At 40.6% G+C, this 15,000-nt stretch overlaps 1 protein-coding gene across 2 annotated transcripts in view; it reads right to left on the bottom strand.

Moving 5' to 3' along the window:
• Positions 1 to 4,361: 4,361 nt before the first annotated feature.
• LOC130552729 (lethal(3)malignant brain tumor-like protein 4) overlaps positions 4,362 to 15,000 on the bottom strand; it is a 17,369-nt gene continuing 6,730 nt past the window's right edge. The window contains exons 2-17 of one of the 2 annotated variants that reach the window (XM_057331250.1): positions 13,738 to 13,877; positions 13,520 to 13,616; positions 13,393 to 13,447; positions 13,229 to 13,314; positions 12,172 to 12,276; positions 11,774 to 11,909; positions 11,571 to 11,662; positions 11,332 to 11,486; positions 10,224 to 10,300; positions 10,010 to 10,095; positions 9,723 to 9,833; positions 9,425 to 9,539; positions 9,012 to 9,123; positions 7,921 to 8,103; positions 5,207 to 5,317; positions 4,362 to 4,607 (exon numbers count right to left, since the gene is read on the bottom strand). In XM_057331250.1, the coding sequence (XP_057187233.1) occupies positions 4,475 to 4,607; positions 5,207 to 5,317; positions 7,921 to 8,103; positions 9,012 to 9,123; positions 9,425 to 9,539; positions 9,723 to 9,833; positions 10,010 to 10,095; positions 10,224 to 10,300; positions 11,332 to 11,486; positions 11,571 to 11,662; positions 11,774 to 11,909; positions 12,172 to 12,276; positions 13,229 to 13,314; positions 13,393 to 13,447; positions 13,520 to 13,597 (1,635 nt within the window). In that variant the 5' untranslated portion in view covers positions 13,598 to 13,616; positions 13,738 to 13,877 and the 3' untranslated portion in view covers positions 4,362 to 4,474. The remainder of the gene's footprint in view (positions 4,608 to 5,206; positions 5,318 to 7,920; positions 8,104 to 9,011; positions 9,124 to 9,424; positions 9,540 to 9,722; positions 9,834 to 10,009; positions 10,096 to 10,223; positions 10,301 to 11,331; positions 11,487 to 11,570; positions 11,663 to 11,773; positions 11,910 to 12,171; positions 12,277 to 13,228; positions 13,315 to 13,392; positions 13,448 to 13,519; positions 13,617 to 13,737; positions 13,878 to 15,000) is intronic. The other variant, XM_057331251.1, reaches the window with a different exon arrangement.

Below are 15,000 nucleotides of genomic sequence, written 5' to 3'. Positions count from 1 at the left end.
CAGCAGTATTTTAGATCTCTTATAAAATGTTGAATATTAGCTTTTGGAACATTCAGGGTTTGTGCTCTAAAACATTTGGACTAAAGAGCACAAATTCAGATTTTTTGTATAGTATAAAACATGTTGATTTACTAATTTTGACAGAAACATGGTGCCGATCAGATGTGTCCACTCAGTGTCCTACAGGTTACAGCGAGATCATTGTGCCGTCATGGAAACGTAACTTTATTCATCGTGGCAGAGACTCGGGAGGTTTACTAATATGGATAAAAAGTGATCTCGCCCCCTTTACAACAGTAGTACAGCAAGGCATAAATCACATAAGGCTAAAACTAGACAAGAGCTTTGGAATCATAGATAAACATCTATTCATTTGTGGGATTTACATTCCCCCATCAGATTCCCCATATTATGATGATGAAATATTTCACACTCTACAAAAAGAAATTGATCAATTTCAGATGCAGGGGAAAATATTACTATGTGGCGACCTAAACGCCCGAACAAGCTTTGAACCAGATTTCATCGATAACTCAGGAGATAAACATGTGTTCACTCAAATGCCCCACAATCTATTCAATACTCTACCTAGAAGAATGAACCAGGATCCTGTAGTTAATAGAAATGGAAGGGAAATAACTCATCTCTGTCAAACTTTAGGTCTTTATATCCTGAATGGCAGAACTAGAGGAGATTCCTGTGGACAATTCACTTATAGTTCTGACCTTGGGAACAGTGTTGTAGATTATGCCATTTCAAACCTAAGCCCCTCCCACTTCAGTTCATTTAATGTAAAAGCCCAGTCCCCCCTGTCTGACCACAGCCAGGTCAATGTGCTCATTAAAGGTTTAAACACTAAGAAAACATTAACACCTGAAAAACCTGCTCATTTATATCAACTCAACAGACCGTATAGATGGACTCATGGCAGTGTAGAAAAATACACTGAAATATTACAGTCAACTGAAATAGTCAATTCATTGACTTCATTTAATAACTCAAACTATGAAAATACTCAGAAAGCTATAGATTTGGCAACAAAACACTTAAACGACATATTTAAGAATATAGCAAGAAAAGCTCACTTAAACAAAACTACAACACTAAAACACAAAAAACGCACTAAACAAAACCCTTCTGAGAAATGGTTTGACCATAACTGCAAGACATTAAGACGAGAGCTAAGATCTATTTCCAACCAAAAACACAAAGACCCACACAACACAGAGTTACGCTTAAAACACTGTGAACTTCTGAAAATATACAAAAACACACTGAGACAGAAGAAACTAGATTATTATAACAACACGCTTCAACAGATTGAAAATAACATTGATCAGAGTCAATTCTGGAACATGTGGAACAGCTTAGGCTCCACAAAGTCACAAACACCAGCCATACAAGACGGTCAGATCTGGAAGGATCATTTTCAATCCCTCTATTCTCATCAAACTGACTCTTTAAACAATCCTGATCAATTAAAAGTCCTTGAGAAACTGAACGCTCTTGAGTCATGTGTCAAAGATTACCAAAATCCACTAGATGACCCAATAACCCTTCATGAACTGACAGAAAAACTGAATTCCCTCAAACATAATAAATCTTGTGGCCCTGATAACGTCAGAAATGAAATGCTCAAATATGGCTCTCCTGAACTTCAGAATGCACTGTTGAAGTTGTTTAACATCATTCTGAGTTCAGGTGGTTTTCCTGAGGTCTGGAATACAGGCCTCATCTCTCCCGTCTTTAAAAGTGGAGACAGAACAGATCCCAATAACTACAGAGGAATCTGTGTCACCAGTAATGTGGGGAAGGTATTCTGTTCCATTATCAACTCTAGAATTTCATCTTTCCTAAAACAACATCGTATCATCAGCAAGGCTCAAATTGGCTTCCTTCCTAAACATCGAACGACTGACCATATCCACACACTACACACTTTGATAAATCAACACGTACACCAAATAAAGGGGGGTAAAATATTTGGATGCTTTATAGATTTTAAAAAGGCTTTTGACTCCATTTGGCATAAGGGATTGTTTTATAAAATCATTCAGAGTGGTATAGGGGGTAAAGTACTGTATATGACTTAATTAAAAACATGTATAATCATAACAAATGTGCAGTAAAAATTGGACAGCAAAGGACAGAATATTTTTCCCAACAGAGAGGAGTGAGACAGGGCTGCTGTCTTAGTCCAACGTTATTTAACATCTATATTAACGAACTGGCCGATCGACTGGACCAATCAGAAAGCCCAGGACTCCCACTACATGATAATGAAGTAAAATATTTATTATATGCAGATGACTTGGTAATTCTGTCTAAAACACCTGAAGGCCTTCAGAACAACCTTGACATCTTATCCAAATACTGCCAGGACTGGAGCCTAGAAGTGAACGTACAAAAAACCAAGATTATGATATTTCAGAAGAAGCCCAGAAATCTAGAACATAAACATATATTTACCCTAAACAACACCAGACTTCAGCACTCTTCACAATATAATTATCTTGGTCTTGTCTTAACTCCATCAGGAAATTTCAATTTGGCCATTCAAAGCCTACTTCTGAAAGCCCGCAGAGCAATGCATGCCATCCGAATGAAGTTATTTCAAATAAACATTCCAATCAGAATCTGGACAAAGATTTTTGACAGTGTCATACTCCCTATAGCTTTATATGGCAGTGAGGTGTGGGGTCCGGCCAGTAACTGCACTCATGAACTATGGGACAAACATCCTATAGAAGGATTGCATGTAGAGTTCTGTCGAAACATCCTTCATGTCCACAGAAACACACCCAATAATGCAGTCAGGGCAGAGCTGGGCCGTCTTCCACTCAATCTGGCTATCAAAAAAAGAGCCTTAAAGTTCTGGATTCATTTAAAATGTAGTTCTGAAGACACACTACAGTATAAAGCATTAAAAGCACAAGATGTGAGTGCTCAGAAAAGTCCGCTTTTTATGATGGTGTCAGAACTGACAAACCAAGCTTTCAATATGTCTGCCCGTGTGAAACCTGGAGAAATAAAAGAGATGATGAACTCAGAGAAGAAGACATACATACAGCACTGGTCAGAACAAACAAAAGGCCAAAGTCGTCTCCAGTGTTATCTGAGATTAAACCGTGAATATAGTCTGGCTGTTTATCTGACCACAGTAAGAAACATAAAACACAGAAATATGTTAACTAAGTATAGACTCAGTGACCATCAGCTGGCCATAGAAAGAGGTCGACATAAGAAAACATGGCTCCCTAAAGAAGAGCGGGTGTGTAATGTATGTACATCAGGAGAAGTTGAGACAGAGGAACATTTCCTCCTTCATTGTAATAAATACACCTCTCTAAGAGACTCACTGTACGGTCAAATCCAGCAGATCATTCCTAAGTTCCAGTCACTTCATGACAAAGATAAGTTTCAAATCCTTCTTGGAGAAGGACCCACTGCCTCTTTAGTAGCACATTATATATATAAATGCCACAAACTCAGAGGGTCCGAGTGAACACATCCGCACTAACATCAATTTATTTGTCTATTTATTTATGCTTTCTATGTATATTTTGTTTTTTATTTTCTATTATTATTATTATTTTTTATTGTTGTTATTGTTGTTGTTTTCTTTGTTTATTGTGAAAAGCTTTGGCAATATGTACTTTAGTATGTCATGCCAATAAAGCTACTTGAATTTGAATTTGAATTTGAGAGAGAGAGAGAGAGAGAGAGAGAGAGAGAGAGAGAGAGAGAGAGAGAGAGAGAGAGAGAGAGAGAGAGAGGGAGAGAGAGAGAGAGAGAGAGAGAGAGAGGGAGGGAGGGGGAGGGAGAGAGAGAGCGCGAGCGAGCTAAAAATAGTGTCTCTCACTATCAGGAAAGAGCAGAACCCAAAGGAGTGAACACACACACACACAGAGGATCCAGTTCTGTCTTCTGCTGACAGTAATGAAAATCCCAGACCGGACCGCTCTCATGTCTCCATGGAAACAATGTGAAAATGCTGTCAATCAATGAAAGTGCTGATATTGTGTATTGTTGTGTAATAAGGAGACGACAACAAACTCTGATGGTCAATGTGAAATCATTCATTACATCCTTCATAAAAAACAAAAACTTTCAAATACAGCTGATAATGTGTCATATACACACACAACACAACACAACACAACACAACACAGCCTTCACAATCTGTCCTCAGGTGTCTCAGAGCAGGTGATGTTTAAATGAGTCAATCACATCACAGAGGACACAGTCAGACTAATGACAGCTTTCTGAAATCATAACGTGATGCTCAAACAGCGTCATGATCCTGAGACAAGCAAGACACTTCAGTAGAGACTGTCCTCTCAAACATCACATGACTGATATCAACACTACAACATCAATAACACATCATGAAGTCTAAAGTTGATGTGAATCCTGATGAGTTTTAAACCGACTCCAGAGAATCTCACGTGATGCGCTGCATCTCAATGACGACCTATAGAAATGATCCGTCTGCAGAAAATATCTGACTGGAGATCAGATTTAAAGACTCACCTGAAATCACGCTGTCCACCTCGATGTCATCTTCTTCATCTTTGATACGCAGATACTTCGCTGACTGGGCAAATCTGAACGCAACAGAAGAAAGAGAGTTCACACCACACAGTTTACCATAGTAAATACTAAAGTATACAACAGTCGTTTTTCTCATGTGTGGTTAAATCACAGTACATCATGGCATCCTGTGACTTTAGCACTCGAATAAAAGGGTTCTCATGTGAAAACACACGGACGATCTCTGAGAAAATCTCGAAACACAACGGACATGATCCGTAGTTCTGCAGTTCTTCACTTCTCTCGGAGGAACGGTGGTATTTAGTAAAGCTCACGAGCTGTTAACAACGATTAATAGAATCAAGAAAATGCCAAGAAAACTTTTTTCCGTCTGACCTAAAAGCAGCAAAGCAGAAATGAAAAGAAAACAATTCAATTGCTTCAATTAAAACAACAGGATGCAGTTTCAAAGAGAAGAACGATCGTGAGCACAACATTTAAAAAACCATCACGTGAAGATCTCTTCAAACACAGAACTGAAACTTCATGTGTTCTGCTTCGGTCTTTCATTGACTTCTCCTCATTGACACACATTCGACCGAACCCTCAGCACAACATCAACACCTCAGACACACGATGATGATGATGATGATGATGAGTTCAGTGTTGTTACCTGCTGGGTACACGGCTTCTCTTCCCCAGCGCTTGAGTCGACGTCTCTTCCTTCACAATCGGGGGTCGACCCCGCAGACGAGGAGTCCCTTCATACCCCGCTAACATCCCCCTGACACACACACAACATACGAGTCATTCATTAACATGTGTGAAGGTTTATGATGATGTACTTTACAGAAGTGAACATGACTCAGTGTTATTATTTATTGACTCCAACAGTACGTGATTTATTTCATCCGTTTCAAACTCATTTTAATCTGCTTTTCTACAATGGCTGTTTAAAATAGTTGTCTGTGCACACATGATGAAAATACTGTCATTCACTATAGTATTCACTGTAGTACAGTATACTGTATTTAAGACTAGAGTTTGTTCATGTGTACTACAGTATTGTGTAGTATGAACTACAGTGATCTTATAAACCGTAATAAATGTATACTGTACAATTTACTACACAACGATTAAAAGCATCACAGTTTCTATGAATTGTTGACGTCAGTGAATACTAAAGTATAGTACTACAGTATGTTAAGGTGCGATCAGAAAAATAACACTTACACAATCTTTTGGGGGATTTTTTATTTGTTGAATCAGTTGGATTCTAAGCACTTGTCTCAAAGATCAGAACACATCAGATCTCCAAAGGTCAAATGAAACGCCGAGCGGTGTATGGAGTTTTTATTCTAGATTAAAAACACAGACCGGATTTCTCTGCAGGCTCGGTCTCCGCGCGCTGACATGATGCAATTTCACAAAACATGTGTTTCAATAACACAATGAGGCAGATGAAAAGAGTCGAGTCGGCGCTTCTGAATGCAGACGAAAGCAGAATCTGTGTTTTTTTCCATTTCACTGCTGAATACAAGTATCAGAGAGAGCCGGCATGTGCTGAGAATTCTGGGTAATTCTGGGACGATGGGGTTTGTCAATGTGTCATCAATGATGTGAATGATCTTCGTTTATTTGTATAGGGACAGATACAATAAACATAGACAAAACCGAAACAACAGCTCTCCAATGCATGTATCACAGTGCTCATCAGGGGCGTCATGCACCCATTTGTTTTAAGGGGGCACAGTGTGCACCACTCACAGAAACATGTCCTGTATGTACAAATGCATACATTTAAAGCAATATCATAGAGAATATCTCTTAAGTGTATTCAAAACATCGCACAAATCATTGCGAGAATTAAATCACAACACTATCTGATTGATATATGAATCTTCTTCGCAGAAAAAAAAAGAATGTACATTACTAAGGTAAATGCATCCGTCTGGTGTATTTTGAGAACACAATTTTGTGCTATAGTAGTAAAAGAGTTATTGTTTGCATACAAATGAACATAGAGCACAAAAGTAAAAGCAAAGAAAAACCAATGTGGTTACCCTTTGTTAAACTGCCTTTAATACAGATTTATTAGCCATTACAAAATTCCTTCCATTATGAAACAAAAATGTATAATGTAATATAACACATAATATAATAATTTAAGTGCATCTATTTCTTAATATATGTGTCAATTCTTTATGTATTATTTAATATATTGTTTTAACTAATATGCCACTCTATGAATTACCTCCATGTATACATTTTACTATGTAAATGATTTAATATATTATTGATAGTTCATTTAGAGGAATTTTCTTTAAGAGTATTGTCAGTCTTTGCACCCTGAAATTGAACTTAAACAGAAAAGTTACAGTATTCACTTCAAACGATGCTACCTGTATGCCAACTGGCAAGAGGAGTGTTCGACTGCGCAGACTACACCAATGTACAGCAAGAGCCATTTGAAAGCATATGGAGCAGTCTGTTGTGACATACACAGATCGGTCTGGGCAGCGCCGCTTTTAAGTCAAACACCCAGTTCATGGGTCCAGTTGTCGTACCTGCGTTTGGTCGTGGGGTCTAAATGAACGTGGGTGACAAATGCTTTGCCTAAACAACGGCGCATACAAGCATAGAACGAGTCTTAAAGTCTTGTTTCGGGGATGCGGGCAGGGCTGGACTGGGAAGAAAAATCGTCTCTGGCATTTTTAGGCCAGCAAATCCGTTGACGGGGGAGGGGGGGGTTTGTGGGGTGTTTGTGCATGCATGCCTACGTGTCTTTTGCATAATACGTCCATCTAAGCGGCAAACGCGTCTGTTACGGCCCCATACGTTAGCGACCCACCGGGAAAACGCATGGTACGCCAGATGGCCAGTCCGCCCCTGGATGCAGGTGTTTCCGTGAGCCGAGCTCCCGACTGCGCGCAGATGCTGATGACATCATTAGCCAGAGCGCAGTTGCTTCCGTCGCCGGATTGATAAATGTTACGCTCCTGTACGTGATCAAAACGGCAAAAATCTCCAAAAGAGGACGAGGGTGCAGCTCATAACTGATATAGTGTCTTCCTATAGAATCCTGCAACTGATTAAGAGATGCTTAACTCCTCATTTGGAGGTTGCATGCAAAACTGACTGTTAAAAAATCTGAGGGGAATTTTGATCAAACCAAAACACATTCAGTTCTACAATGCTGGAACATCAATTCTTTTGTTTGGTGGTTTTATTTTTCTGATGTTTGATTGCATAAAATCTATGATAAATTTCTATCTTTCATAAAATGCCACAAAATCTGTGGCCCCTGGATCCATCTTGTGGTCTCCAGTGTGAGAAACACTGCACTACACGTCTCTAACAGTATTATGTGTGATTTCTGTTTCAAACCTGTTCTCCACATGAGTGTTGTCAATCTTTTCATCATTTTCCTCCTCCTCATCTGGACACAGACGTTTGGTCTTCTGTACAAACTGCACAGGGATGAAGGTGATCTGCTTCTCTCCTCCGAGACGATCGGGCAGCACCACCTCTTTCCTCATGTTCATGTCTGAGTATGGGCAACCAAAGGCACTGACAGAGAGAGAGAGAGAGAGAGAGAGAGAGAGAGAGAGAGAGAGAGAGATGATTGACACATGTCATTTAAACAGGTGCGTAAAGTTCACACTTTTTCAAGGACAACATTTTTATAAATAAATCCTAAACCCACACAAAACCGATACCATAACTTACCCCTAAAACCAGAGGGAAATGATAAGTGAAAAGCAATGGTCTAGAAGCACCTAATCCTGGTTGTAAAGGTAAATTAAATCAACTGTAAACTTATTTCTGAAATCTGATTGGTTGATTTAAATGTTGTTCCAGGGTCAATAACCATTTTTTGAGCAAAAACACATATACGCATTGCATTTTTAATATCCTGAAAATGAAACCGGACAGACACGTTTGCTAATACAGAGACGTTCTTCACTGGTTAGATTGAAAAGTGACTCTCGAGTTTTGAAGTAATGAGGCTTTAATGAGGCAGAAAGGACTTTAGAGCGGTATAAAACCATCTGGTTCAGTGTAATCAGAGGTGCTTTCACTGAAGGACGAGTCACTGACTTCACGTCTGTTAAAGGTGAACTCCAGGAATAGCAGAAGAGATCATCAGACGTTCACGCTGCCTCTCATCACACAACAACATCCATCACTGTTTGTGTCTCATATTCTCTGTGTGTGTCACCGAGGTCACACGCTATTCTGTCATCAGATCCCATCAACACTCTTCAAGAGTCAAACGCACATTATACACGAGAATAAAGAGAGGCATGCTGGGATTACATCGTGCATCTAGACATGTGACCTCAGACACCTCCCAAAAACATCAAAGTGAATAGGAAGAAAACATCAAATGATATTTGTTGGTTTTATATTAGAGATGAAAACACTGGTGTGTTGTAAAGCTGCAGAGAGCCGTCTGAAGATGCTGAGCGTCTCACCTGTGGTGTCCTGTGTATTTTGCTCCTTTGATGTGGCCGATGCCCTTGCAGCCCGGAGTCGGACACACACCCTGAGCAACAGAACTCTTCTGCTCACTAACCCCCGCGTGTGCTGCCAAACAACACAAGCATTACTGGATTCACTGTCCTGGACGCACAGATGTGATTACAGTTCTCTACACAACATGTAGTGAAAGCCTTTCTGCAGGTTTTCCACATCATTTATCATACTAAACCCAGTAAAACAGCAATTTATTCGGTTCAGAACGCTAATTCATCATGTGGTCTATCAATGTGGCATAATGAGAGCATAATCTCACACACACACAAGAACACTTAACAGGCACACACAGATGAACATACATGCACATGAACACACACAGACTCTGTGACATGAACAGTGAATATCTCACTGGGTGGAGGTTCTAGCGGGTGACCCGTCCTGGCACACCAGCCCACAGGATGAAGATCAGGCCGATCTGAATCCACCCAGAAATCAAACCTCTCATGCCAGCCGTCGAAATGCACCTGTTAAAGAGAAAAAGATTCACATCCCATCACAGAGGATAACATCAAACCCATCTGAGGTCCAGCGAGTGCGTTCATAACAGACACTCTTCAGTGAATCAGTCTTGATCAAAGGACGCACTCACGATGTGAAGCACACGGCAGGATGAAGGTTTAGCCCAGAGAAATCAACTCAACACTCACTTTCACTCTGTAATGTTCGGCGTCTGTCACTGTCGCCACACGGATCATCATGGGATTCCTTCTGTCTACTGCCTCCAACTTCATGTGCACCTGAAACCCGTGTGCAGCTCTCTACACACACACACACACACACACACACACACACACACACACACGTTGGGTTTCCATGTTTTATGGAGACTTTTCCCCAGACAGATATTACGATGTTAAAGTGTACACTTACATTTTAAAATAAGCATCATTCAGTTTGAATTGTGGAGACACACACACACACACACACAGCTCACCATAGAGAACGCTTGACTGGGAGCAGCACATGTGGAGGTCTCGGTCATGTATTCCTCCCAAGTGAAATTCTCTGGATTAGGATGTCCTACACAACACAGAGCAACAATATTCCAAAAGCCAAAACATCGCAACAGATGAAAACACTGATGATTCTCCTGTGTGAATCTGAGTACAGTGTGTGTAATGATGGATGTGTGTTGTGAGATTTGTTACCCTGAGGTGCCGTTAGAGGTCGTCCCTGATCCTGACACCAGCCCACAGGATGAATATACGGACTGCTCGCATCACACCTGACAGAAAAAACACAACACAACTTACTTCTTCACACACAATCACCGCTCTGCTAAACATTAACATTAAAACTCTCTCATGTCAAACACGCGCACACACATAAGGTTTCATTACTACAGAAGACTCAATGAAACACTGAGGTTATATTTATTTCGATGACTTTTCTAGATCTGAAAATGTCAATGTGCTGATGTGCGTTCTGGTTCATGTTTTGTCTTTGTTTACATCATCAGCATCATCCTCCTCTACACATTTAATCCTCATGTGTGTTGAGTGTGTCCTGCTCCGGAAGCTGAAAGCTTGTTTCTAAAGACATTCCTAAATGGATAAAGCTGCAGTGTGTGATATTTAGAAGAATGTCAGTAACCAAACAGATCTCATCCCCCATTGACTCCCATAGTATTTATTTGCCCTACTATTGCAGTAAATGCTGGATGAGATCTGTTTGGTTACTGACATTTTTCCAAATATCTTCCTTTGTGTTAAGCAGAACAAAGATATTTATACAGGTTTGGAAATGATGGGGAACAATCCCTTAAACATCATTCTCTCGTCACTGTAAAGTGTGAGGCGTCTCCTGGTGGACAGATGCAGTAATAACACAGAAACACAGGGATGCACTCTCATCTATTTACAGACGCCACTCTCTCTCTCTCTCTCTCTCTCTCTCACACACACACACACACACACACTACACCTCACTACACGTTACATAAGAGTGTGAATCTACAGAAGACTGAACACACTGAATAATCCATTCACAACAAACCACTCATCATGATCATGAGCTCTGTTTCATGTGAATGTGTTTGCATGCTTTATTTGTTTCATTGCTTTCAGAACATTCACACCTTGAATTTAGCTTTTTTCTTTCTTTCTTTTTCGTTACATTTTTCAGTGACAGGTCTGTTTATTTAAATCCAGAAGGATCAATTAAACCTTGAATGTTGTCAGTTCTATCTTCTAGATCTACGTTCAACAAAAACATTTCTAAAAATTGATGTTTGACGGATGATTGATTCAGACTCGCCAGTAATCGTAAGTGTCGTCCCAGTTGTCAAAATGAACCAGAAACTGATTGTCCACGATATCAGCCACCGTGGCCACACACACCAGACACGGGTTCTTCCGGTCTACAGCTTCTAACTTCATTCCCACCTGAAAACCGCTGGATGAGCCGCTGATCTGTTGAGTGCAGACAGATGATGATGATGATTTATCAAGATTACATGAATCCTAACAGCACATGAAACACGTGAAAACACTTACGCTGCTTTGGGTTTTGAACAGATTCTTTGGTGCCGCTTGAGCGTTTTGACTCTCCAGATAGTTCTCCCAGCTGAACTCATTCGACTTATAACCTGACAACACACAAATGAGAAAAGCGTCACATTTTGTGTAAAGAAAGACCATTTACAATACATTTCTAATAATATTCCATATTCTGTATCATAATACTATAAATAACAAACCTTTTGGTGGATGAAGTTTATGCCCCGTTGATTCACACCAGCCAGCGGGTTTGATGCCGGGAGTGTCAGAGTTCACCCACAAGTCATAGCACTCTGAGTAACCATCGATGTGAAGCCGCAAACGAAAACCAATCACCTTTGAAAACAACACGTGATCATGATCAGCGTCCATCTGTCATCTGTCCTGAGGTCTAACGTCCACATGCATTCTGAGACAGCTCTGAACAAGACTTTTCAGAATCAAACTCAAATCTATTTCATATCAAATGTTCTCTTGAGCCATTTTTGCTGCAGTGCATTCTGGGATGCCTTCTCGCTGAAGGAAATGCTTTGGATTAATTCTAGGCATTGAAGCAGAGTTGTGTTAAAGTAAGTGTTGTGAAGCGAGTTTTTCTGACCTCAGCCACAGACAGCACACAGAACATGGACGGATGTAAAGGATCGATGCCCTCCAACCTCATTCCAACTTTAAATCCATTCCTGCTGCTGGGAAACGTCTGGAACTGCACAAACACAATCACAGGCACTCATCCTCTTTGCAGAGAAACACTTTGGCTCTTGAGTTGCTATGGCAACCGTCTCTTGTGTTTTTGAGAGGAACAGATGTCCCCTCACATCCTTCCAGGAACACAATGACCTGACGGGACACGAGTGCTTCACATCATCACAAACAATGAGAGCTGTTACTGTAAGAAGCTTAGCGTCTGTTTATTCACAGTACTGTTGCTGACATCCCAGAAAAACACAGACACTACTCACTCACGTTTAACAAGGACACTGCGACTGAGAAACCATAACAATCAACAGAAAGAGCTTTGACATTAAACATGATATACTACTAATTCACTTTACATACATATTACTTTATATTTTATATGATTATTATCATGTCTGTATAAATATTTGCACTATTCGTACACAGCCCAGCTGCAAATGCTTTGGCATACAATGTACAATTTTTGCCAGGCCAATAAAGCACATTTAAATTGAACTGAAATGGAGAGAAAGGGAGAGAGAGAGAGAGAGCATGTGTCCTGCTGACGGTGCACATCTTCACTTCAGTCTGCGAGAATGCAGCATGCGTGGTGTTTAATGCATGAGAAGCGTGATCTTAATGTCTCTGTTCCTTTAAGCCTCTTCTCTTAACCGATGAGAATGAAAATATGTGCTGCTTTTATTTCCACTGATCCAATAAACACAAACCCATTTATTTTAAATCACAATGTTGATGTTTGTTGGATCGCAGTGAATTAGCCTTAAAAGAAAACCTCTCAAAAGCAACACATCAAACATCTCCAGTGATTTGTGTTTAATGTGTTCGTGTTCAAGTTTGATTCTATTCTGTCCAGTCTGATGAACACGTAGGTCCGAGGTTTACGTGGACTCATGTGAAAGTGTTCACATGCATCTAACCCTCAGGTTCAGATGAACAGATCCTGGATCAGATGTTTTTACCTCATTGAAGAGCTGCAGAGGTGCAGAGACGGCTCTCTCATCCTCCAGATACGGATCCCAGGACCACGGCTTCTTCCTGCCGCTCACTGATGAACAACACACAACCACATACAAATATAAACACACCTTGATTTCTATGGTCTGCTCAAGTTTCCTCGTCTTACCTTGTGAAGTGGACACTTTATTCTTCATCTTTGTGGCGTCTTCTTTCGGCCGGTCCTGAGGAGACAACAGAAATGATGGGGTCATTCTGAGCCCGCCTGTCAGACGTCTGAAGGTTTCTGTACTCACACGCAGACAGTATTCCTCCGATACGCTTCTGGAGTTTAAACTGTGTTTCTTCCTCATGCGGTCGTCTGTCTGCATCATTAGAGACTCTGAAGAGATGCTGAAATGAACACACATCATCATGAGAATACACACTGAACCTCATCTCTGATTTCGTCTCTAGAGTAAAACAATAAAATCACTTTCGTGTAAAAACACAGACAGGAGTGAAATCAAGTCACCGCCTGATATCCGCCGCAGCTCGTGGACCGGCTCAGTCAGAGGTTCAGAGCAAACACGTCCCACCCAAAAACATTCTTCATCTCTCCTGGATCATTCCACATCTACAACCAAAGAACACACAGCTACACAGCTACAGGACCTGAGAGAGAGCACCAACACTACATAAATACACTTTAAACGTCCTATATCTATTCAATTATAAACATTAAAAACAAATTAAATTATACCCTTACATGCCAATGATTTAACATTTTAAATCAATCATTAAAAAAGTTTCTTGAAGTTATTATTATTATTATATTGTTACTTTACATAACATAACTGAAAACTCTCCTGCGCTATGAAAGAGAAAGCACATGTAAATATAAAACATGTAATGTAAATGTGGAATGAGAATATGTAGGCTAGATACATTTCTGTAAAAGTTTGAGGGAAAGTGGGGAGATGAATATGCAGGACATTATGACTCAAACAGAAAGAGAAAATAGAGATCATATTCTGTCCGGTAAATATCACACCTAGAGTGATTCCTGTCATGTGAAATATGACACGCTTAACCTATCACGCACACACACACACATTTACATTAACCCCAATGAGGAGAACATGAATGTAGCACAGTAATTACTGCTCTGGTATTTCACAGTCCTAAATATTCATATAAACAGCCCATGAATTACACTAAATGAGCATGAATTCTAAAACAAGCTGTTAGGTTTCCTCCTGTATTGTGTAAAGATCTTTGAGAGAGAGGGAGCGAGAGAGAGAGAGGGAGAGAGAGAGAGAGAGAGAGAGAGAGAAAGAGAGAGAGAGAGAGAGAGAGAGGAGAGAGAGAGAGAGAGAGAGAGAGAGAGAGAGAGAGAGAGAGAGAGAGAGAGAGAGAGAGAGAGAGAGAGAGAGAGAGAGAAAGAGAGAGAGAGAGAGAGAGAGAGAGAGAGAGAGAGAGAGAGAGAGAGAGAGAGAGAGAGAGAGGGAGAGAGAGAGAGAGAGAGAGAGAGAGAGAGAGAGAGAGAGAGAGAGAGAGAGAGAGAGAGAGAGAGAGAGAGAGAGAGAGAGAGAGAGAGAGAGAGAGAGAGAGAGAGAGAGAGAGAGAGAGAGAGAGAGAGAGAGAGAGAGAGAGAGAGAGAGAGAGAGAGGGAGGAGAGAGAGAGAGGGAGGAGAGAGAGAGAGAGAGAGAGAGAGAGAGTGAGAGAGAGAGAGACAGAGAGAAGAGAGGAGAGAGAGAGAAGAGGGAGAGAGAGGAGAGAGGGAGAGGAGGATGA

Source organism: Triplophysa rosa, linkage group LG4 (assembly GCF_024868665.1).
Source record: "Triplophysa rosa linkage group LG4, Trosa_1v2, whole genome shotgun sequence".
Taxonomy (NCBI): Eukaryota; Metazoa; Chordata; class Actinopteri; order Cypriniformes; family Nemacheilidae; genus Triplophysa; species Triplophysa rosa.
The sequence above is the reverse complement of the archived record's forward strand: the minus strand, read 5'-3'. Positions and strand labels throughout refer to the sequence as shown.